Raw genomic sequence first — 22,143 nt, 5'->3', positions numbered from 1 at the left:
ATGTACAGGTCATGTTAATGAGGTCCAGCAGCCTGCAGGTGGTTTGTTTAACATCGTGATTGAGGATTTGATTTGTCAAATCAGCGGAGTGTCCCTTTAACATCCCGCTCGATGAGTCCGGTGCTGGGTGCAGTTCGTCGGATTCCACCACTAGAGTTCTCCGCTCGTCTGTGTTGGCGCTGTCTGTGTTTACCTCGTCCCAGCGCTGCTGTACTGTGGCCAGCTGGACACAAACCACCATCCACAGCCTCAGCTACCCCGAAACATACTAATGTAAGCTGCCTCGCCTTCAATCCTATGCGGATTTTCTGCAGCGCTGTGTGTTAGTGACCCTGTAGAAGAGGTGAGTTTGATTTATATCTTGAAATATTTAAAAAATACACAGGCTAAATGACACTGCGGCTAGCTAGCCAGCGGTAAGAGGCGCTAGCAGCGTTAGCTTAGCACAGGCTGTCTTGCCTGTCCGTGATGGAGGATTGTGAACATGGCGCCCTCCAAAACAAACTACTAGCGATTAAGCTGACACTGTTTCGCTATTTTATGGCGGCTGTGCCAGTTTCAAGAGCACTAGAAATAGTACTAGCTCGTCGTTGAGAAGTTAAATCTTGTCTAGCCTCGCTGACAAGTTGGCTAGGTCTAACAGACAGCTAGCTAGGGTTAACGTTAGCTACGTAACAGTTCACTAGCACCGCTAACTGAAATCAACTCCCCACGATAGCCTGTTTGCCAGTCCACCGTTATGTTAGATGCTTGTTCTGGTCTTTATGTTGTATTTTCATGTCTGTGTGATGTATCTTTCCTAATGTAGGTTGTTTAGAGAAGCTTAAATCGCCTCCTTTGTCTTGACAAGCCTTAGTTTGAACGTTAGCTAACATAGCCAGTTAACTTAGTAGCTAAATTGAGCTCCTTGAATGGCCGTGGCCTTGCACGACTGTCTCTTTGTTGCCAGAGGTACAGTTTCTGTCTAGTGTGTTATATTATATTTAATTAGCGTTTGTTGTCAAGTTTTGTATCGCAGTGTGATAATGTAGGCATCTTGTCTCACAACACCCCGTTTGGTCCCATGATATCGGTGTCAACCATGGCGCTATTAGCTGGCTAATGGTGAATGACAGTGCCACGCTGAACCCTCCGGGCAGCGCTGCACTCTGCCAACCTGTGTGTCAGATGAAATGGAAAGAGTTTCTAAAAGAGCTGGTGGACACACACGTGGATTAGAAGTAATGTTCAGTCCGACTGTCAGTTGTTTTAAAGATAGATCCACGGCGGCGTGCAGGTTCTTTGTTTACCCTGGGAGCTGCTAAACCTCTCAGCCTGTGTTGGCTGTTTCCTAATTGGCCTCCGGTGTGATCCACCTTGCCTAATTGATTGTGGAGCAGAACCGGTCGTCCTGTCATCATGTAGTGGGAGTCCTCTGGAGACCGAGGTGGATGTTGGCAGCAGGTGAGTGTGTCGTGCACACACCAGCTCAGCAGGTAGAGGAGGGTAAGCTGAGTGGCTTTGCTGCCTTGGCATCATGGCACAAGTGGTGTTTGTTCACCCTTACTTAAATATCACAATAATTAAATCAGGTTGCTGACATTGGTTGATTTAATCCACCATACTGTACCCAAAATGAATACTATATATTTGAAACCCTTTAAATTCAAATCATATTGCATTTAGTGTGGCAGGGATTATTGTTGTTGTAAAAATCTTGCAACTTCTGTGAAATGTGAGCAAAGTATTCCTGTTTGTTATAATACACTTTCTTTTTGCTGTTGTAAACACACTACAAATCTATTAGATTAGTCACACTGAGATGAATCCAGGCGGTGATAAAGATGTTTTTTGTGAGACTGACTTGTAATGTATGTATCATACACATGACTATAGTGCCTACACTGAGAAGTTTCTTCTTTACTAATTTTCAACAACAACATTATATCACACAGCATCTCAAATTCAGAAACCATTGATCAGACCATAACCAATCCATAGGTTTTGCTTGATTGCTGTAGCTGACCACATGCTTGGTGTGGACTTCAGTTCAATTTGCATTTACTCTTTAGACATTTGCTCATTTACTCTCAACACTAGACATTTGACTTTTCTAAGTTTCTTTCTTCTACCATTAACCACAGATCTGTACTTTGTTGAGGTAAGGATTTGTGGTTTATAGTGTGAAGATGAACATCCTCTCTTGACATTTCTCACATCTCCTCTACTACTACAGTGCACTAAAGCCAAGCATCTTCCTTTGTATGAAAATGCTAAGCATTATTATGGTTAGCTTTTGGCAGCGATTTATGAAAGTGACAGCTTATGTTTCATGGATGGTTTAGAGAAGGACTGCATAAAATTGGATTAGAATTTCTAACATATTCAGTGAAGACCAAGCCTGTGCAAAGAGGGAAACAAGTATTATTCCAAACCTTTGAAGGTCTGTAAGAGTTTCCTTGTCAAATCTTATCTGGCATTTTCTTAGCCAGAGCCACCACATTGTTTGTTCTGATGTCCACATGGCACAGTAGGATATAGTCGGAGGTGTTAAAAATTCACTTCTAATGACAACAAAGCAGGCTATAAGCATCTCCACTCCACCACTGATGTTTTTTTTTTTTTTTTATTCTTTTAGGAGGAATAAGGCTTATATTTACCAGTTGAAATAATGTTCTTATTTTATTTGTTGGGGCAGGAGTCTTCTACTATGCTTCTTTTGCTGCTTTGAGTCAACAGGAAAAATAGTTAGAGCTGACGGAAGTTTCACCTTTGATTTTAGGATGATGAGTTGAGGATCTTTAGGCAGATATCTGGTTCTACATTAGAAGACATGACTTAATTAATAATGTAAGGTTCCTTAAAAGGTTAAAAAAATAAATCACATAGGTGTGTTTCAGAAGCCATGAGCTGAAGGGTAGGAGTCTTTCTTTGTAAATATGGACTGACACTCATGTTGTTATGGACCAGTACATAAACAATGGAACTGTGTCAGATGGTCCAAAAGACGGCTGATTTATTTCTCTTACATTTTTAGTCCTTGATTTTCGTAATTGTTATTTAGTGTACTAAATCTTTGATATTACGTCAGTAATAATTACATTTTAACCCTGCTATTAAAATACAGAGACCAGGTCTTAGTTTGGGCGACTGACATCCTTCTTGCTCACCTCTAATTCGATGGTGGTGTATTTAGACTAGCAACAGCGGTGATTAAGAATGAACACCGTCTCCCCTTAATCTTCTTCTCAGATGAAAAAAGGGGAAAACTAAGTATATGCTTTAATGCAATAAAACATGGAAGGAACCTGAGGAAGGACAACAGAGCAGGGATCCAGGTGTGCTATAGACATTGGGTATACAGAACAAAGCACATAGTAGAATTACATTTTGGACATTATTATAAATGACAGTATTTTATAGTATAGTTATAAGTTAGATAATAAGCTAGTGAAATTTTCTGTTAAAATAATTTTTTTAGCATGACCCCCTAAAGACATAGCTGGGACAGACCTGAAAACAAAATGCAACAATCAAGTCTGGATAACACAAAAGCATGACCGCGGTCTAATCTCTGCTTATGATGATCCTGAGCTAAACAGCAGAAGAATGGTGTTCATATTTGCACGCTTGGCCGAAGCGCAAGTGTGTTGTTGGATGATTTCATATTGTGTTGCAGAAAGAGTTGAACAAGCTCCAGTTTATTTTCTCTGCATCAGGCTGCGTCATTTTGGTGGAGTCCCTTGAAGTCTCAGTCCCAACTTCAAAGTAATGGGATGACTAGCAGTCTTTCTTTTTTTTTTTTTTTTTTTTTTGTGCTCGCTGCCTGAACTGGGCCACTTTAGGGTTTAAGGATGGGTCGATAATTAATATTCAGACAATGTGCATCAAGGTGTAGTTTCGTAAATAGAGGTTTAACCATGACAATTGTAAAGTTAGTAAGTATAGTAAAACTATTCAGCATTGTATGTTCCAAGAGTGGCCAGAGGGACATAGTAGTTTTACATTTTGCCTTGATGATTAAACATTCTGTGTAATATCAGCTGAAATTAAATAAAATGGTCTTGACAATGAATGGTTCACTTGATAAACATTGATGGTGTCAGACATTTAAGTGAGAATACCACCTAAACGTGTGTCTTTAGAACACTGTGGTTAAACATGTTAAACCAGGAAATAACAGTGCTGTGCCTTGAAGACCTTGTTTTTGTTCCATTAAAATACTTATGACCATTATTTTTTTTGTGGATTAAACGGCTTTTGGCAGAATTTCAAATATTGAGCACAGTTGATTTCTTCTTGCTGATGACAACACAATAGAGTAACTTATAACAAGCCTAATAGAGAAATTAGTTTAATTGACATCTTTGTTATACTGATTAAGTTCTCAGACTGATTACTACATTTTATTTTATTATAAGTTAGATTGTATTTTATTTTTCTACAGGATATTTTGGAAGGACAGCAAACTTAATATTAGGATTATTTCCTATAAATGTGTTGAGCTGTTTGTTGTCTTTGTTTAGAAGAAAAGCAAAGACATCTGCTGATTTGTTTTTTCACTGTTTCTCCACAGTTGTGATGAATAAGGAAATCATGTCACGTGTGGTGAAGAAGAGGCAGGCGGACCCCAAGGTGGTCCAGTATGTGTGGGAGGCCATTGAGGTCATTCGCAACCAGAAACAAATTGCAAACATGGACAGGATCTCTAAGTAAGTTCACTGCAGATTGGACAGATATAATAAGATAGGAATAAGCTATCTTTCATGAAAGGTTTGACCCTAAGCACTTGGTACATAACAGTTTCCTACTGTGTTTAAAGGGTTTTAAGTGATTTAAAGCACCATGGCGATGACCAGTTTTGAGAAACTGGTTTCACACAAAAGCTTACTCTAAAAACTGAAAGGTATTTCTTTGTCTTTTCAACAACTTCAGTGATTAATGAATAGTTGCTTTATGGATTCATTACACATTAACTGCAGTATTTCACTTCTGCAGCTCTGCTTTAAGCTCTGCTTGGCATAGCTGTGAGGTTGTTTTGATTGTGGTTTTATATTAATACATTGTCGGTGAAAGCCACAGAGTTATGGGTATCTGTTTGGACTCAAGGTTATAAACGACAGTGATCAATAGGTAGCTATTAGAGTTTTGACACTCTCCAACTGATAGTCGCTCATAGCCATTTTTGGCATGAAGGCAGCCACCCTGTACCGAATCTCGCTTTGTAGAAACCAGGCCTTGATATAGAATCTTCAACAGCTTGGCTTTGTGATGCGTAAACCATGGAGATTTTTATCTGTGGAGTGGATCCCACGTTGTTCAAACCGATGACAGATCATCCATGACAGACCTCGCTGATCAGTCATTCCTTTCACTCAGCAGATGGAGCAGAGACTAAATGAAACACTTAGCACATCTTATACGGCAAGTTGGCGTGCACCTTGGGAGCTGGATCTTTGCCAAATGAAAACTGGCGGCGAGTGGCTGTTGTCATGGCAACAGTAAGCAGCGGCGTGCAACTGATAGATCTCCCATCCACACCCCTCATGCTTTCACCCAATCTAGTCCCACTGTAGCTTAATTTCACCAAGCTGGCTTTGTGGCTGAGAGGGTGATGACTATGGTTCTGTGGAAGTGGAGGAGACTAAAGTCGGCGAATAATTAACCAGCTTCTCTCCCTCAGAGGCAAAAGTGATCTCAGACAGCAGGGTCAAAGCCACAGCAGTCAGGCTGCTTAAATCAATTGGTTAATAATTTACAAAATCAGTTGGTCATTTGCAAAGATCTCTTGTCTTTAGCCAACTCGTACATTCATGCAGTATTTGTCTCTGACATTTACATGATTCTTTTTTCAGTTAATGAAAAACTGCATTAGAATAAAGAAAATGTCTAATCACTCAAGACATACCACAAAATAACTAGTGATAAGTGCAATATCCATTAAAATTCAACCTTAATAGGCAAAACAAATGGCGACATAACAACATGCATAAATGTTTCTCATTTTGCTTATCAGTTCTGTCCTCGAAATGCTTTTTGAATGCAAATAAAATGATGTTGTAAACTGGAATGAGTTGCCAGTTAAAGCTTTAGCTCGTGTCTTTTTCCATATTTGTGAATGTAGTTTCTCAAAGTGAGGTGCTGTCACAGGTTTCTGTTTCAGCAGTACAGAGATGACTGCTATAACTGTTGATGGATTAGTAAATGAACACAATATGAATACATATCTTTATTGTTAATTCTGAAACCAAGACTCGAACTGCAATACAAACGTCTCCATTCTCAAACGGTGATTCCAGAAGACGGAACAGTCTCTACGTTTACATGCACTCAAGTACTCGGGTTACTCAGAGAAACGAGGTTCCTCTGGTAATCGGGGATTGACTTTACATGCACTCAACAAACCTGGTTACTGGAAATCCACATACACATGCAGCAGATGAGTAATTGGGTTTCTACTCTGCCTTGGGTTGATTTTTGGATGCATGGTTTAAAGATTTTAAACAGACCACTTCCTGACCAAGCTGACAGAGCTTTCTTTTTACAGCACAAACCATCTGAATTAAAGAAATACACCGTGAATAGTGACTTATTTAGACATTGATGGGGCTTTTTGTTTGTTTTTAGTTGGATTTTAAGACTTGATGTAAAACCGAGGAAGCATTGTTCCATGATCTCCCCTTTCATCTAGCTCCAGCTGTATATATATATATATATATATATATAGGAAAGAATCAGTTCAGTCCTACTTCATTTATACATTTTATAGAAATTAAGTTAAATCAAGTTGTGGAGATTTAGTTGGTAGTTAAATCCAGATTTTTCACGCTGCAGATAAATAAAGTAAAAAAGATATTGTTAAAAGAAATGTCTCCCACATTAAAAAGGTAATCCTTTGAGAGACATACCTCTTATTTGTAACTTATGAGTAACTACAGACTCTCACCTGTTTCCCTACTGACTTAGTTTGTTTGTTGGATGTTTGCCACAGCAGAGGATACATGACCTTGCTCAGGGAGGTTCACTGCCAGTCAGCAGGCAGCTGCGGGAATCAACAGAGCCTTTATTTATAGTGTAGCAGTATGAGAAGAAATATAAATATGTTTTTTAATTGTAAATGCAAATACCACATTCCCTCATCTGTTTTCATTGCACTATAAATATGGAGATGTGAGGCAGAATTGGTTGAATATTAACAATCTGGGAAGCAAGTGTTTTTAAAAGCTTAATAAAATAATGCAATAATCATGTGTACAGGTATTAAAGTTAATTCAACTATCTCTGGGGTCTTGAATGGTAATTTACCGTTTAAACATTTACATTTTATTACAGTTGCACTAAGGAAAAGTGGTTATCATCAAGACAGCTGCCATTGTGTATTGCTCACTGACCTCTCTGCTCCCATCTGCCCAGGTACCTGAGCCGTGTGTTTGGCATGCACCCTAAGGAGACTGCCAGACAGCTGAGCTTGGCTGTGAAGGATGGCCTGGTTGTGGAGACCCTGACGGTGGGCTGCAAAGGCTCCAAGGCTGGAATCGAACAGGAAGGATACTGGCTGCCGGGGGATGAGATGGTAAGTTCAGTGACTGTTCATCAGGTTCTTGGCGCAGACAAGAGTGAACCCCGACTCCTTTTTCTAGATTCACTGTTATTGATCAATAAAAGCGAGCTAAGTAATCCTTCTCAAAGTACACAAACAAATTTAGTCTAATAAAACATCGGTAATCATAATTAGAAATAAAATTAATCAATTTATTTGTGAAAGTAGTCATGTCTTCATGATTAAATTATTATTAAGAACCCATATGCTTTGTGACTTGAGCTAATGTGACACAGGCAATGACAAAGTTACCACAGGAGCCCTTACAAAGACCCCAGCACAGATTCTCTCTTGTGATATAGCTGCCCATCTGTCAAGTTGCTCCCTGTGTGAACACTGTTAACAGAGTCTCAGCACACAGTCATTATGTAAAGCCAATGTTGAACAGAAATAAAGAATTAAGAGGCAGATAAGATAAATGGAAAAGTTGGACAAATGAAGCTTTTCTGTAATTAGTTCTGTTTTCATTAAAACGTTAAGGTGTTTAATCGTAAAATAATAGCTGATCTTTTTTGGACTTGCTCAGGCAGTCTTCTGCTTTGTAGCGTCTTGCTATCAGTGTTTCACTCTTATCATTTGAAGTCCTTGTTTTTATTTCCCCTGTGTAGCTGTGCTTTTAGTTGTCTTTTCCACAGTAGAGCTGCACTGAGTGCGTCATTTCACAGTATCGGCACTACCTCGGGAGAATCCTCGTGTCTTTTACCATCTGCAAAGAATGTTTTATAGATTACTTTGCAAGTGGCATCAACATGTATATGGTGGCTGTTCCAGTACTAATACCCTGGCAGATTTAGTTTTTAATCTACAGGAGCACAAAGCTTCTTTTCTTAGTTCTAACATGAACTACTACAGTTCTGTGCACATGTGCAAACAGGTACATATTTGTCATAATACCAGAGAGTCACATTGATGCTAGATTTGTGAGTTTAGTTGTAGTGGGGCTTGTCTGAACTGTGTGGAGTCATCACAAAATATTTGTATGAATGGAAAAAGGTGTTAGTCTTTCAGGACATGACACTGTTGTCCAGTGGAGCTCAGAACATTTTAGCAGCAGGACTTTTAAACACTGCTCTCTGAATCACTTGCAATCACAGGACCCGAAAGCCGAGGGAAGCAAGGTAAGGGCTGCATTGTTATTTGCAAACTCAAGGTTTGTTCTTCATTTGATCCCTTCATTTCCCCTCTCGACTAACATCATTCTGTGAGAAATCAGTTCTGCCACATGCAGTGCAGTCAGGGATTTGAGTGAATCTTTTTTAAGCAAACTGCAAAGAAACTTAACAGCATACAGTGTGTTCTGGTTAGTGCAAAAGCTTGGCTGTAGAATTGAAATTGTGCTAGTGTCAAGAAGTAGTCCTCTTGCACTTTTTAATGCTTGAGATTGAGTCTTCTCACTGCAATCTTAAATGCAATTATAAGACAATGTGAAAGCTGAAAATGTTATCAGGTTTCCATTTCTATTTGGAAACCACACTGCATGCCGGCTTACAGTTCAGTAGTAATCGCACTGCCAGAGACAGCTACTCGCACTAATTTAGTTATGCTGTAAAAAGCTTCACAAAAGTCCATTGCAGCGCTGTGTCTACGTGGCCAAATTTCTTGCGGAAGTGATCAGTGATCTTGATGAAAATATGTGCTCGCTACTTATCTACAGATGTGCCGTTGCTTGATTTTAAAAACACAAAGTCTCACCTAGTACTGCTCAAAGATGTATGCAGTCATTGGCATTTAGACACTGCCAACCAATCAAACATCAACTGTAAATAATAGCTTGGCATCACTCAGTAATTAACAGTAATTGGTGTTTGCTGAATGTGAGATGACAAGCAATGCTAGCATAGCCGCAGGTTGGTAGCAAGCATCTGTGCGTTTGTAGTACTTTGGTCTTGGTAGTTGTAGTTCTCCTCAGGAGCAGTGTGTTCTGCTGTGTTCTTAACTCTGTCTGGCATGCTTATTTTCTGTTTTACTTAAATGAAACACCTCGGCTGGGAGGAGGGAGGGAGGTGGGTCGTTGTGGGTTGTGTGGTTGTGCTCTTCAAATTTCTCAGTGACTGCTGCTAGTAACACAGCTGACTTGGTTCTTTCAGGTTAGCAGCCACTCGATGGACAGACTAGAGTCAGAATGTGAGAAGCACTGTAAATCAGTTGCTAGTTGGAGGTCAATTCTCCCTCTGTAGGTGCCTGGATTCAGTCCAACTGGCATGTGCTGTGTCCTTGTGTTGACCTCAGAAATATTTACTCCTCAAACTATGTAACCACAGCATTTGCACACCTATCGTAACTTTTAAAAATAGCCCAGTAAACTTTTTAAAAACATTTTTTTTTTTTTTTTTTTTTTAAATGGACTGCCTCAAATCAGATTGGGTTGAATCCAGGTTTGCCTAAAATGATTGTCTCTGAATTCATATTGTAAATGTTGCATTTTTTAGGTTTTTGTTTTTTATAAAACCGTTGGATGCTTTGCTGATAATTTAAAAGTTTGGTGGTTGAACTAATTTGAATCTGTGCACCTGTGATGCATGATACTGAACATGATGTGTTGATGCTTTTTCTTACTGTAAAAGAGTGAGTGCAATAACTGTATTCATATTTTACACCCTTCTAAGTGGTTTTACCTTTTACATGGTTGTAAATTCATTATGTCCTTAGATTAGTTTGTTTTAACTGTGTGAAAACACAGTGACACGCATGTTTTTCCTTTTGCACAAGCACATAGTCAGTTTATCTGGATATTTAGAATATGTCAGAGACTACAAGTAAAGCAGTTTATTTCTAAAAGAGGTCCAGATAAGGCCTGGACTTTTATGTAGGTCATCAGAAGGCATGCTGGTCCCGCTGTTCAACCTCACTTGGCTCTCTGGCGTCTCCCAGCATGACACTGACAGTGTAGAGCTGTTAACCAAAGTCAGGAAGGCTAAAGGCACTGAGCCGTCTGCCTGTCTCAGCTCCTGCCCTATCACTATCCTAGTCCCTGCCTTTGTTGGCAGCTTGTATTCAGGGCACATTTCTCCATCCAAAAAAAGCAGAGTGTTGTTCACGGTTGTTTAGAGAAGTTTGCTATTTGAACCAAAAACAGATTTCCTCTCTTTGTTCAGTTTTTTTCAGTTAGCTTTTGGTTTTGCTGTTAAATTTGAAAGCTGCAGTCTTTAAGACTTCATCAAGCTCATACACAAACATCACATTGTTGTAATAATATCTGGGCCAAATTGCCCACAGTACTGTTGAAACAACCATGTGTCCTTAGCGCAGAGAGTTCCAGGCTTTTGAAGGCAGCTACTTGTCTTTCATCAGACAGTCCAACAATAGTGAAGTGGCTTTTGATACTCGACAGAACACAAGGACCATCTCTGTGTTGTAAAGTGTTTTGTCAGTGGAGAGTCTCTCACACTTTAAAAAAAAAACAGCTCATTAGAGGAGTCAGTGGATTGACTTTTGTTGAAGAGTTTGTTCCCACTGGTTGTAAGCAGAGAAAAGTCGGGAATATGTGAGTGGATGTTTGTTCCCAGATGATCCATGAGTGAGAATATGAAGGGATGGGCCATGCTTACACATCCTTTAACGGTGTGGTCCATTATTCTGACAAAAGATTGTTGATATTTGAACTCAGCAGCCAAACAAATACAGACAGCTGAGAAATCAGATGTTTGCTGGATTTGATGAAATGTGTAATACTCTGGAATCATGGACTAAACCTTTTAAAAGAAAGAAAATTTGAGAGTGTAGTGTGCTTCCTGGATCAGGATCTGTGGGTGCAACAATGGCCTATTAATGTCAAAGTTGTCTTCACGCTTTTTGTCCTATGGTTGTTGTCCTGTTTTTATCCCTGCATTTCTCACGGAGGTACTCTAGTTAAAAGTAATTTAAATCTGCATGTGGGTCTTCAGCCTTCTGTTCAGTTACCATGTTTAGGAAAATGCATTCCTGGTAAGATGTTGTCAGCCAGACTTCCTCAGAATCTTCTACACCTGATCAAGAAACAGATTAAAGTGCTTTTTTTTCCTCTAGCTTTTATTGAGTCAGTCAGTCGAGACTTTCCTGCTCACCACCACTGAGTCGATCCAGACTGTGAGAGGGAGAAGTTGGACTTTTAACAGGTTGATAAGTAGTTGAGTTTTTAGTGGTTCATACTTCAGTCTTGACGCCTTTTCCTTAAATTCCTTATTGAAAGTTATTATAAGCAAACACTGCTGCAGCAAGATAAAGGTTGTTAGAATGAAAGACAGTAAAGACCTTTCCGCCACAACTATTGAGATTAATTTGTAATTATTACAGAATTAAGGCAGGTTATTTTGGGTTTTGGTACCAAAACTTTATTGGTAGTATTTCAGTTTCTTATTTTGAGAAATATCAACATATTTGTATTTAAAGTGACTTAATAAATAGGTCTGTGTATAGGTGTAAGTACTTCAGGACTATAAGTCTGACCAGGTATTTATTGGACGTTCAGTATTGGGCAGATTTCTATATTTGGTGCTTCAGACACAGTTTGAATTGGTGACCTTTTTAGGCATGATGATCTGAACTCCATGTTATCACCACCTGCTGCTGGTAAGGTGGCACAGGTGAGTCTGAAAAGTCTGTTTTTGCTACTAATATACCACAATTAGATTCACTAGAAAAGAAAGTTGGTAAAACTACACAGTGGAATGAGGGTGTGCCTTTATATAGATGATTAGAATTATTCAGTTATTGTCAACTTAATTGTACATGTGTGTGTGTTTTCTCTGCATCGCTGTGTGTTGGATTAGAGAAGCATAACGATTAAAAAGAAGTGAGATCAATTTCAGAAATCTCAGTGAATATTAAGGCCACTTGCAAACACATGCAGAGTTCAAAATAAAGGTCATCGTCAGGAAGATCAATAGAACAAATCAGCAGGTGTTTTAGTGTTTGTTTCACTCAGTGAGGAGACAGATGCCTGTAATAAAATGGTCTTCTCTATTTAGGAGTACATTGATCATAAATTGGTAAGTCTTGCAGCAGTTCTAAGTGACAGCTGGATGGAGAAGGTTGTTTCCTCCCCTGCTGTGGTTGGCGGGTTGGAGGGGGGGGTCACCCAGACTTGTGCTCTGCTATGTCTTCTCTACAGGACTGGGAGACGGAGAGCCACGACTGGTACTGCTTTGAGTGTCACCTGCCGGGCGACGTCCTCACGTGTGACAACTGCTTTCGGGTCTACCATCTCAAATGTCTGTCGGAGGAGTGCAAGCCCAGAGATGGAGGATCGCACTGGCAGTGTGTTGTCTGCAGGGTAGGTGACTAAACTTTGGAGTGTGCTTACTCCATTATATGTCTGTTTTTAAATGACTAATGGGTACATATTAAAAAAGTAGAGACATTTTGTCCACCTGTCATTACTTCACTGGAGTTACTACTTATTATGTAGCTACTGTGGAATGCTAGTCATTTAGCTGGTTAGTGTGATATTTTAACCCACAGTTGGCGTCTTTTAAATGATATTAAATAAAACATGAAAATAAACATGGTTATATGTGAAGCTGCAACAGAACAATCTTCTCTTATCTATGCTTTCGATTTAGTTATTTTCATATTTAGTAACTTTGCATCTGCATTATTAATGACTTGAATGAATTGGAGCTTTTGAGTTACAGGGTTGTGTTAGAAACGTTCCTTATCTCCTCCACCTGTCATTCCTGCAGGGCAGTAAAAAGAAGAACCTGAGCAAACAGGAGATGAGTAAATACCTGCGCTTCATTGTCCAGCGGATGAAGGAGAGGGTAAGAACAACTATTTATTTGGTATTTTCCACTGTTTTCCACCAAATACCAACTCTACTCTGATTGTTCACCTATTTGTGCTTGTTTTGTAAATGATGATTGGTTCTGCTGCAGCAGTGTTATGTTTTTCTTACTCTTGCCAATAAAAAATATTTAAAATAAAATACTTCTGCTCTCCTCCGTCCTTGAGTTTGTCCTCTCAGTCCCTCCTTTAAGCTCTACTCAGTAAAAGGGGTGTTATATCACCTCTACCTGTCTTGTTCTCCCCTCCCCGTCTCCCTTCATCTAACTTCCCCTATTACAGGGGAATCAAATCTCATCATTTACCCTACATGTTGCCTTCATCTTTTTAGCCCACCTATTCTGCTTTATTACTCCATCTATTCTCTCTTACACCACTTCTCCCCTCTGTAATGTGGCATTAAATCATTATCCCTCTACATTACAGGCAGTGGACCTGAACAAGAAAGGCAAAGACACTAAACATCCCATGTACCGACGGCTGATCCACACTGCACTCGATGTCTCCAATATCCAAGAGGTAACGGTCAAACCCATTGTCATCCTGTGAAACTTCTGTGTTCATTTCATGTTTTATAATTTTTTTTTCTTAGTATTTTTTGTTCTTTACTTATGCCAACATCCTCACAGACCGAGGATACTGTCACATACAGAAATGAATAAATACTATAAACACTAATAACATGGCCTGTTACCAAACTCACTGTATGACAAATACTAACTAGAACTCACTCTAAGAAATGGCCATGGTTTAACACCAGTAAATCCACTAAACTTGTAAGAGTAACATACTGTCTAAACACTCGGTGCTTGTTTTTAGTCATCATGACTTGGCAACATAATACATTACACCAGCTTTCAGCAACTATTAAGATTAAACTGTGCTAATGCAACATTTTTAAAATATAAACACACTGAAAACACTCCAGCCTAGCAACACTAGGTGTACTGTTTCTATTCAAAATGAATATCTGATGTTGTAAGCTGCTAACAGATTATTTGTGCTTGAATATAAGACTACCCCAGTTCTTCAAACCCGTTTTTCTGAAATAAATATTGTCTTATATTTGGGCCCATTAAGTGTGAATCTCTTTAACGTTTCATCAAAGTCAAGTTTGTTCAGCAGAGGAAAGTAAGAAAAGTTTGAGAACCTTCAGTGACAGGGCAAATTAAAGAATTAGAAGTAATGATTTAGTCATAGTTTGTGTTTTCAGTCTTTTCTACCGGCTCTAGTTTTAGTGTGAAAAGATTTCCTCTGGAAGTCTGAGTTTCTGCGTGTGTGCTGGGTCAGTGGTGCATCACATCCAGCCTCTGCCAAGCACACTGGATCTCTGCCCAGGCCGCCACGGTGTATGTATGTTAATAAGTGCACTGTCCTCTCCTTGACCTCTTGCATGTCGGTCACCAAACCCACATACCATCAGTGAGTGAATAGACCCCTTTGTAATTGTTCCCTCGTTCGGAACGACTTTATTTCTTCATATTTTCATTTTTCTCTCTCAGAACCTGTCTGAAGGGAAGTATAAGACCTTTGAGGAGTTTAAGGCAGATGCTCAGCTGATTGTTCACAACACTGCCATCTTGTATGGAGGTGGGTCAGATTTGAATCTGTTACCTTTTTTGTTTCATTTAGTCTAAAGGTTGATATTGTTGATGATAGTTCTACCTGTACCTGTATAGAGTTTGGTACTTACACAAAAGTGTAGTTTCTGTCATATCAGGAATATAAACATTTTATACAAATTTCATTTCATGCATTCAACAGAAATCTAAATTCTCAAGTCAAAGTGTTGTTTAAACACAAGCAGCGCTACGAGAACTATTAGAAAAAACTTTGAATTAAATCAGCATCTCTGATTAAAGTCATTTATTAGTACTTCGTTCATGGTTTTTGATCCTTTGAATCATAGTGACAGACATGTTTATATTACTGAATCTGTTAAGACGTCTTTTTTTTTTTATTATTTAATCCATAACCCTTGATTTTAAGGTGGCTCTTTCATGTTGACCTTTTTGTTGTTTGCAGTTAACAGCGACCAGGCAGAAATCTCAAGATTGCTCTTCAGTGACACGTGCCATGAGGTATTGTGTTTTGTTTTTGTTTTGTCACTTAAATCATGACAGCGGGACGTAGTTTGCAGCGTAGGCGCTTATACAAGTCTGTATCTGTTGATTTTCATCTTGGTGTGCAAACAATGGTCATGGTGTCTTTCTCTTCCAGTTGAATGAATTGTTGTTGTGTAAGAACTGTTTCTACCTGTCGAACGCCCGACCAGACAACTGGTTCTGTTACCCCTGTGTGAGTACAACCAAACTAAACTGTGTTTCTGAACACATGAGCATACAACCAACAGTCTTAATATGATTATCTGGGAAACGTTTTTTATGATAATAATCAAACTAAAATTAATGAATAACTATTTCTATTATATTATTGTAATAACAATGAATTATTACAATTTATGTGACATATATGTTAATAATAGAACACTAGGCTGGATGTTCTAATAGGTTTCCTTTGTGTTACCATGCAGAACCCCAGCCATGACTTGGTTTGGGCCAAGATGAAAGGGTTTGGCTACTGGCCAGCTAAAGTCCTTCAGAGGGAGGACAACCAGGTGGATGTACGCTTCTTTGGACACCAGCACCAGAGGTTAGCTCAGCTGAAGAGGACAGAGCATCACTTTTCTGTTTGATTGGTCTTTGTAGTTTATTTGCCACAAATTGGGTCTGGTGATGTGCACATCATGCTTAATCTCTGTCCCTGCATGTACAGTACAAAGTAACTCTGAAGTTAAAGAAACAAAATGTTGTTTCTTGATTAAAATAAAAATAATACTGTAAGAAAAAAGCTAGTCTCTGAGAACTAATTTGAAATAGACTAAAACAAAACAAAGAAAAGTTGCAGTGCTGTTTTATAAATCTGTTGTCTTCCTCAGAGCGTGGATCCCTTCAGACAACATCCAGGACATCAAGGTCAGTGTCCAGCAGCTGCAGGTGAAGCGCAGCAACGGCTGGAAGAAGGCATGTGAGGAACTGGAGGTGTACCAGCGATTCCTGAGAGAGGGGCGCATGTGGAAAACAAAGATGGAGGAGGGCAGCCCGCCACACCAACAGAGCCAGGGCCAGAGGCCGCAGCAAGAGGAGGGACAGCGGGAGGACAGACAGACTGGAGCGGACAGATGAAGCAGAATCGAGCATCTCCTCCACGAGCAACGAGCAGGTCCGACATGTAAGTGTGGTCATAACAGTTTTGGCTCATTTAAAAAAACATCTCTTCCAATTTGTGTTTTACTCATTTGTCAAACTCTTTCTCAGTGTCGGAAATACAACCCCCAGAGTAGAAAATGTGCTTCTCTTCTAAAATCCGTTGACTTTTTCAGGAACAGAAAGATGAGGGGGAAAAAGTAGAAAAATAAACTAGACCCAAGTTTCAAATTTTACTTAAACTTAATTGTGCCACCTCTGCACCTTCACTCTGCCTGTCAGTAAATATCTGTTTATAAGACAAACAGCTGAACCTTTGAGTGTAGTTGACACCATTTTAGACTTCCTCTGAGGTTTTCTGTTCTGTTGTACGCCTCGTCAGGTCTCCAAATATAAACATTAATCGACCACAAGTTAGTGCAAATTCACACTAAAACACCAGGCAGCTCATTTGTTTGTTACGAAGGTTATTTAGACTAAAGTTAGTGCATTACAAAAAATTAATCAATAAAAGAACTGAAACAGCCACACGTGAATCCACAAGACAGTAAAATTAAACAAAACTCAGTAGACAACCCAGCAGTTTAGAGAAATGGAACATGAATACTACAAATAGCACCATCTGGTGGCAGGACGACTCAAAAGTATTTTTCTAAGGGACGTCTAAACATCTTGATGATTATTCATTTTAAGACACCAAATTGCACAAATACAACCAAACACTACATAAATTAATTAAATAAATCTTAAAAATCGACTAAATATAGCATAAGGAAAAAGAAAAGATGTTCACTTTCTTGATGCTTAGTCGTAAAGTTATGGTGTAATGAGGAGGATCTTAAATTGGATGTGACTGGGGTGAAGATGGATGCTGTTGACAGTGTAATAGGAACGCCACATCCACTTGGGACACCAAAATATGACATATTTTATATTTACTTTTTTTTAAATTATGTTCAGCTCAAATCCAGCCAGGAGCCCAAGGCGAAGAAAAGTCGTCGGACTCAGATGGTCGAACCCAAAGAGGAAGTCAGTGTAAGTTGGGTTGTCTGAAATTCGCCTGTGAAGGTACAGACTTTATTGGTGGTAGTGGTTAAATTTCACACTCTCCATTCTCTTCACTCCCTCAGGACCCAGAGCCAGAGGTGGAGGCGGTCAGCTCCAGCCAGGAGATCCCCATATCCTCAGCACCTCAGCAGCCCGAGAAGCTGTCGGTGTCCACGCAGACCAAGAAGGCCAGTGGAGGGTCACCGCGCACTCTGCACCGCGGCACCCAGACCAACAGCGACGGTGCCTGTCAGAATATGTGCCACGAGAAGTACACCAAGGTCTTCAACGACGTCAAGGAGATGATGAAGGCCGACAACAAGAGGGAGACGGAAAGGGTCGTCCGAGAAGCATTGGAGAAGGTGTGTGTACCTGGACTTGTATAGAAGAATACATTACTCTTCAGTCCTTGGATGTTGAGTATTGAAGCACATGTTGAACTTATTGTCTCTACACCCGCAGCTCCGTGCAGAGATGGAGGAGGAGAAACGTCAAGCGGTGAGTAAGGCGGTGGCTGGAGCTCAGGCGGAGATGGAGAGGAAGTGTAAGCAGGTGAAGGAGAAGTGCAAAGAGGAGCTGGTGGAAGAGGTGAAGAAACTGGTGACCCAACACAAACAGCTCATCTCACAGACCAAGAAGAAGCAGTGGGTGAGTTCTGAATCTCTGGACACGTCATTTGTAAAGAAAAGAGGAAAAACACCAGCATCAAATCTGCCCACTGATTTGTTGCAGTAACCGTTTAGATCTTCATCATGTCAGATGCCAGATTTTTAACTACATACACAAGAGATTCACATTGAATTTGATCTTAGTTCAGTCTTGCTCTATTCATCATTAGTGGTTGTTGTAGTTCAGGTTGTCCTCTGTACTCTGTTCCTTTTTCAAATACTGCTGTATCTTGTGTTAACTTTGTGCTGTTCTCAGTTGTCTATTATGTTTTCAGCTGTATCTGAAGTTATTTGTGTTGTTTCCAGTGTTATAACTGTGAGGAAGAGGCCATGTACCACTGCTGCTGGAACACCTCATACTGCTCCATCAAGTGTCAGCAGGAGCACTGGCACGCCGACCACAAACGAACCTGCCGCAGGAAGAGATGAACAAGCCCTGCCCCCCGCTGACCTTACACAGCATGCCATTGGCTCTTGCTCTCTCCTCCTTCTGTCAGTCAGTGTCTACAACACACACACACACACACACACACACACACACACACACACACACACACACACACACCCCTGCCCATCCTGCTTCTCTACTTGCCTTCCTGAAAACTTTGTGGATCTGATGTTTTCCGCGTGAAAAGAGCAATTTGTTCCCTTTTATTCTGTTATTTAATATTCCCATTGTATTGATTTGTCCTTCTATATATTTTAGTCTTTCTCTGAACAGTGAACAGAATGCTGATGATTTTTTTATTCCGTCTCTTTGGATTTTTGTTTTTATTTTCCTCTTTACTGAAGTGCTAACTTGTCAGAGAATGTGTTATTTATGTGTGTAGTAACAAATGAGCATTAACAGAATACATTTTATTACCTGAATTTTTAAAAGAATCACTTTTCTTACTGTAAATGCAACAAATACACACCGTCATACGTACAAGTACTATTGCAGCGTTGAACTAGCTCTTGCTTTCGTAGAGAAAACCTATTTTAAAAAAAACACAAAAAACTGTATAAGATATTGAATCGTGGATGACGTGGCTCATGGATGTTGATGCTTTTTTTTTTTTCCTTTTCATTAATCTATTATGGTAGAAGGCACCTTTTATCATTTCTACCTAAAATCTTATTGTCCTCAAGTCACTTACTGGAAACAGGGTCATGACGTCGGCCTTAAAAGATGCCGACAAATTAAATCTTCCATGTACTAGTATTATTATTACACTTAATGTTATTATGCACATATTGGGTTCTTTTTGAATGAACTGTAATTTCTATGAATCGGAAATTTAAAAAAAAGGAATAGTACGTTTTAAAATTTGTTTTAAATTGGAGAATTGTAGAGCAATCTTTCTCGAGCCAGATCTTACAGAGGTTCTACTATCCACAGTCTCACTCACTCTTTTGCACATTTTATTTTATCAACAGTACAAATGCTTGTAATATTGCCAAAAAAAAAAATCCTGCATTTTCTTGAACCTTCCTGAGAAGATCTGGTGAGTTCTCCCATCCCGTTTTCCTACAACCTAAAAAAAGAAAAAACATGTATATCTTTCTGAGCGTCGTCAGTGTCATTTTTCTAGTGATGATTTCCTTTTCTTTTTTTAATCCTGAAGTGACTAGCTATGAGACTCTTTCACTGCTTTTGCTGTAGTTGGTGGTCAGTGCCTGTTATTCTTTTTTTTTTTTTTTTTACTCATCGTCTTACTCCCAGTGAGGCGACATGCATGTTGATAGTTTTTTTTTCAGTCATTACGGTAAAATAAAAAGACCAGAAGCCCGCTGGTGTCTAATAAGCAGTAACGACGGATGGACCAATATAAAACATTATGCAAATGTGAATGATCAAATTATTTTTTATCCCCTGCACTGGATGTTGATGGTGCTTTTTTTTTCTTCTCCTTTTTTAAAGGGGCAATGAAATTGCCGGTGTTTGTTTTTTTTGAGAGGTGTGACATTTCTTACATTTTGTTGATTGTTTCCTCAGTTATGAAGATTGACTGAACAGAGGAAAATAATTAGGACACTGTACAGATGCATCCTTTTTTTTTTTTGAATACACAGATTGCTGTAAATCACTTAATGCTTCTGTTAATGTGGAAAATAATGTACCGTAAATTCTCATATAGTGGGCAAGGCCTTTCTGTGATGGAGAATTCAGCACTCAGTTAACCATAGCACATAAAGCTGGAATCAAAGATGAATAAATGGAAGGTGCTAATAATTTTCTTGATAACTAATCAGTAAATTGACAAATCTTGTTAGCACTAGCACTAATTAGCACAAATTCAAGTATTTCTTGCCTTATTTCACATAGATTACTGGTTAATTGATTAATGTGTGTTGTTCACCTGTTTTTTTATGACTGTATTTAATTTCTTTACATTTCCAGTGTGAACACACTACAGACTCAAACCTGCTTGAACCTGAATTACAGATACGATTTCTTCCTTTTACCTGGAGACTTTTCACATAAATCTTTTTTAAAACAAAAAGGCTAATTCATTCAGCACATGTGGGACTGAAAACAGACCACAGTATGTGTTCACGCTAATGTAGGAACATGAGGAAAAAGACCAGTCAGGTTTTGGCTCATGTGACGAGAACCGTCTGCTATCAGAGAATTTACGGTCGTTTTCTACTCGCCCATCGGAGTCTTTCTTTGGCAACTCATTTAAGTGTATCACTTTAAGATGTAACATGTTATTGTACAGTTCAGCTCCTGATTGACTCGATTCGTTTTTCCTGTTCTCATTAATGGTTGATTTCTCTCGTTGCTCTCATGTTGTATTTGATTACAGTTCTCCTCTGCAGGCTTTAAGGTCGAACAAAAAACACAATCATTGCACTACATGTAAATAAAATATCTCATCCTTTCATATTATGTGTACATTGTAAATGAATTCACAGATATTAGAGTTGGGCTGTTTTCTCCTGTGTTCGAGCAGCGATCTGGATGACTGTTAGTTCTAGTTTTGTACAATGTACAGCCATTATCGTACGAGCTCCGACTTCGTCCTCACCGTGAGCTTTGCATAATATTCATCTGGTACTGTATGTGTCACAGTAGTTTTATTTACACACCCCGAACCACACTGCACCTTTAAAGTATTGTGTTGTCTTCGACGCCGTGTTGAAAACCAGCCCATAGATGCATGTTTTCCGCATTAGGGTGAAGATGACGCGTTTTGTTTCATGCACGTGACCTGTGAGGCCGCTGCTTCCCTTTCGTTACCTGTTTTTATATTCGTCCATCCAGCCCTGAAGGTTTCAGTGTGAAAACGTTTTCTTTCCTTTTTTTATTTTTCCTCTGTGGAAGAAAATGTTGATGTCATTCCAGTTTGTATCTCTGGTTTTTAATTGCATGAGTAAAGTGTATCTCAAGCTCCCGTTCTCGTTTTGGATTGTTTTTATTTTCCCTCTATGTAAACGGACATGGTTGCACTCCCTCAGAGTAATGCAATATGACAACGACGTTTCTTTTTTACCTTTTGGAACTTCAGTCAACTTAATCACTGATCTCATTCTGGAGTATTTTAGTATATTTGGTAATACTATGTGAGTACCATTTGAAGTTCTGCTTGTACTTACAGAGTATTTATTTACTTTTAACTATAGTTAAACCACTGCGATATTTTCAGTTCTCACCTCCTGTAGCTCATGTTCTTCTGTTCTGTCCATATGTAAACTATTAATCGTGGCTTAACAGTTTTTATTTTCTGCTCCCAACTTTATTTTGTTTTTTTTATTTTTTTGACGCTTTAGCTAGCAATATGTATATAAATATATTCTGTGTGCTAACATGGAGAAATAAATGTATCAACAAGTTAACCTGTTTCCTTTTATTTTAATTTTTAATGATGTTTGGTGTAAAAATGGAAATAGTTGAACA

General features: G+C 39.1%; 1 protein-coding gene across 1 annotated transcript; it reads left to right on the top strand.

The window, feature by feature from the left end:
• Positions 1 to 159: 159 nt before the first annotated feature.
• Positions 160 to 21,640, top strand: zmynd11 (zinc finger, MYND-type containing 11). The gene is given in 18 exon segments (XM_026374833.2): positions 160 to 343; positions 1,244 to 1,443; positions 4,556 to 4,691; positions 7,393 to 7,552; positions 8,674 to 8,697; positions 12,669 to 12,830; positions 13,240 to 13,317; positions 13,766 to 13,858; positions 14,842 to 14,929; positions 15,365 to 15,420; positions 15,560 to 15,637; positions 15,873 to 15,991; positions 16,278 to 16,487; positions 16,489 to 16,570; positions 17,506 to 17,580; positions 17,676 to 17,954; positions 18,055 to 18,240; positions 18,567 to 21,640. Coding segments are annotated over 17 exon segments (1,962 nt in total). The 5' UTR covers positions 160 to 343; positions 1,244 to 1,430; the 3' UTR covers positions 18,690 to 21,640.
• Positions 21,641 to 22,143: the final 503 nt, after the last annotated feature.

The sequence above is a fragment of the Anabas testudineus genome, chromosome 17 (assembly GCF_900324465.2).
Source record: "Anabas testudineus chromosome 17, fAnaTes1.2, whole genome shotgun sequence".
Taxonomy (NCBI): Eukaryota; Metazoa; Chordata; class Actinopteri; order Anabantiformes; family Anabantidae; genus Anabas; species Anabas testudineus.
Note: the sequence above shows the minus strand (reverse complement) of the source record. Positions and strands in the feature narration are given on the sequence as shown.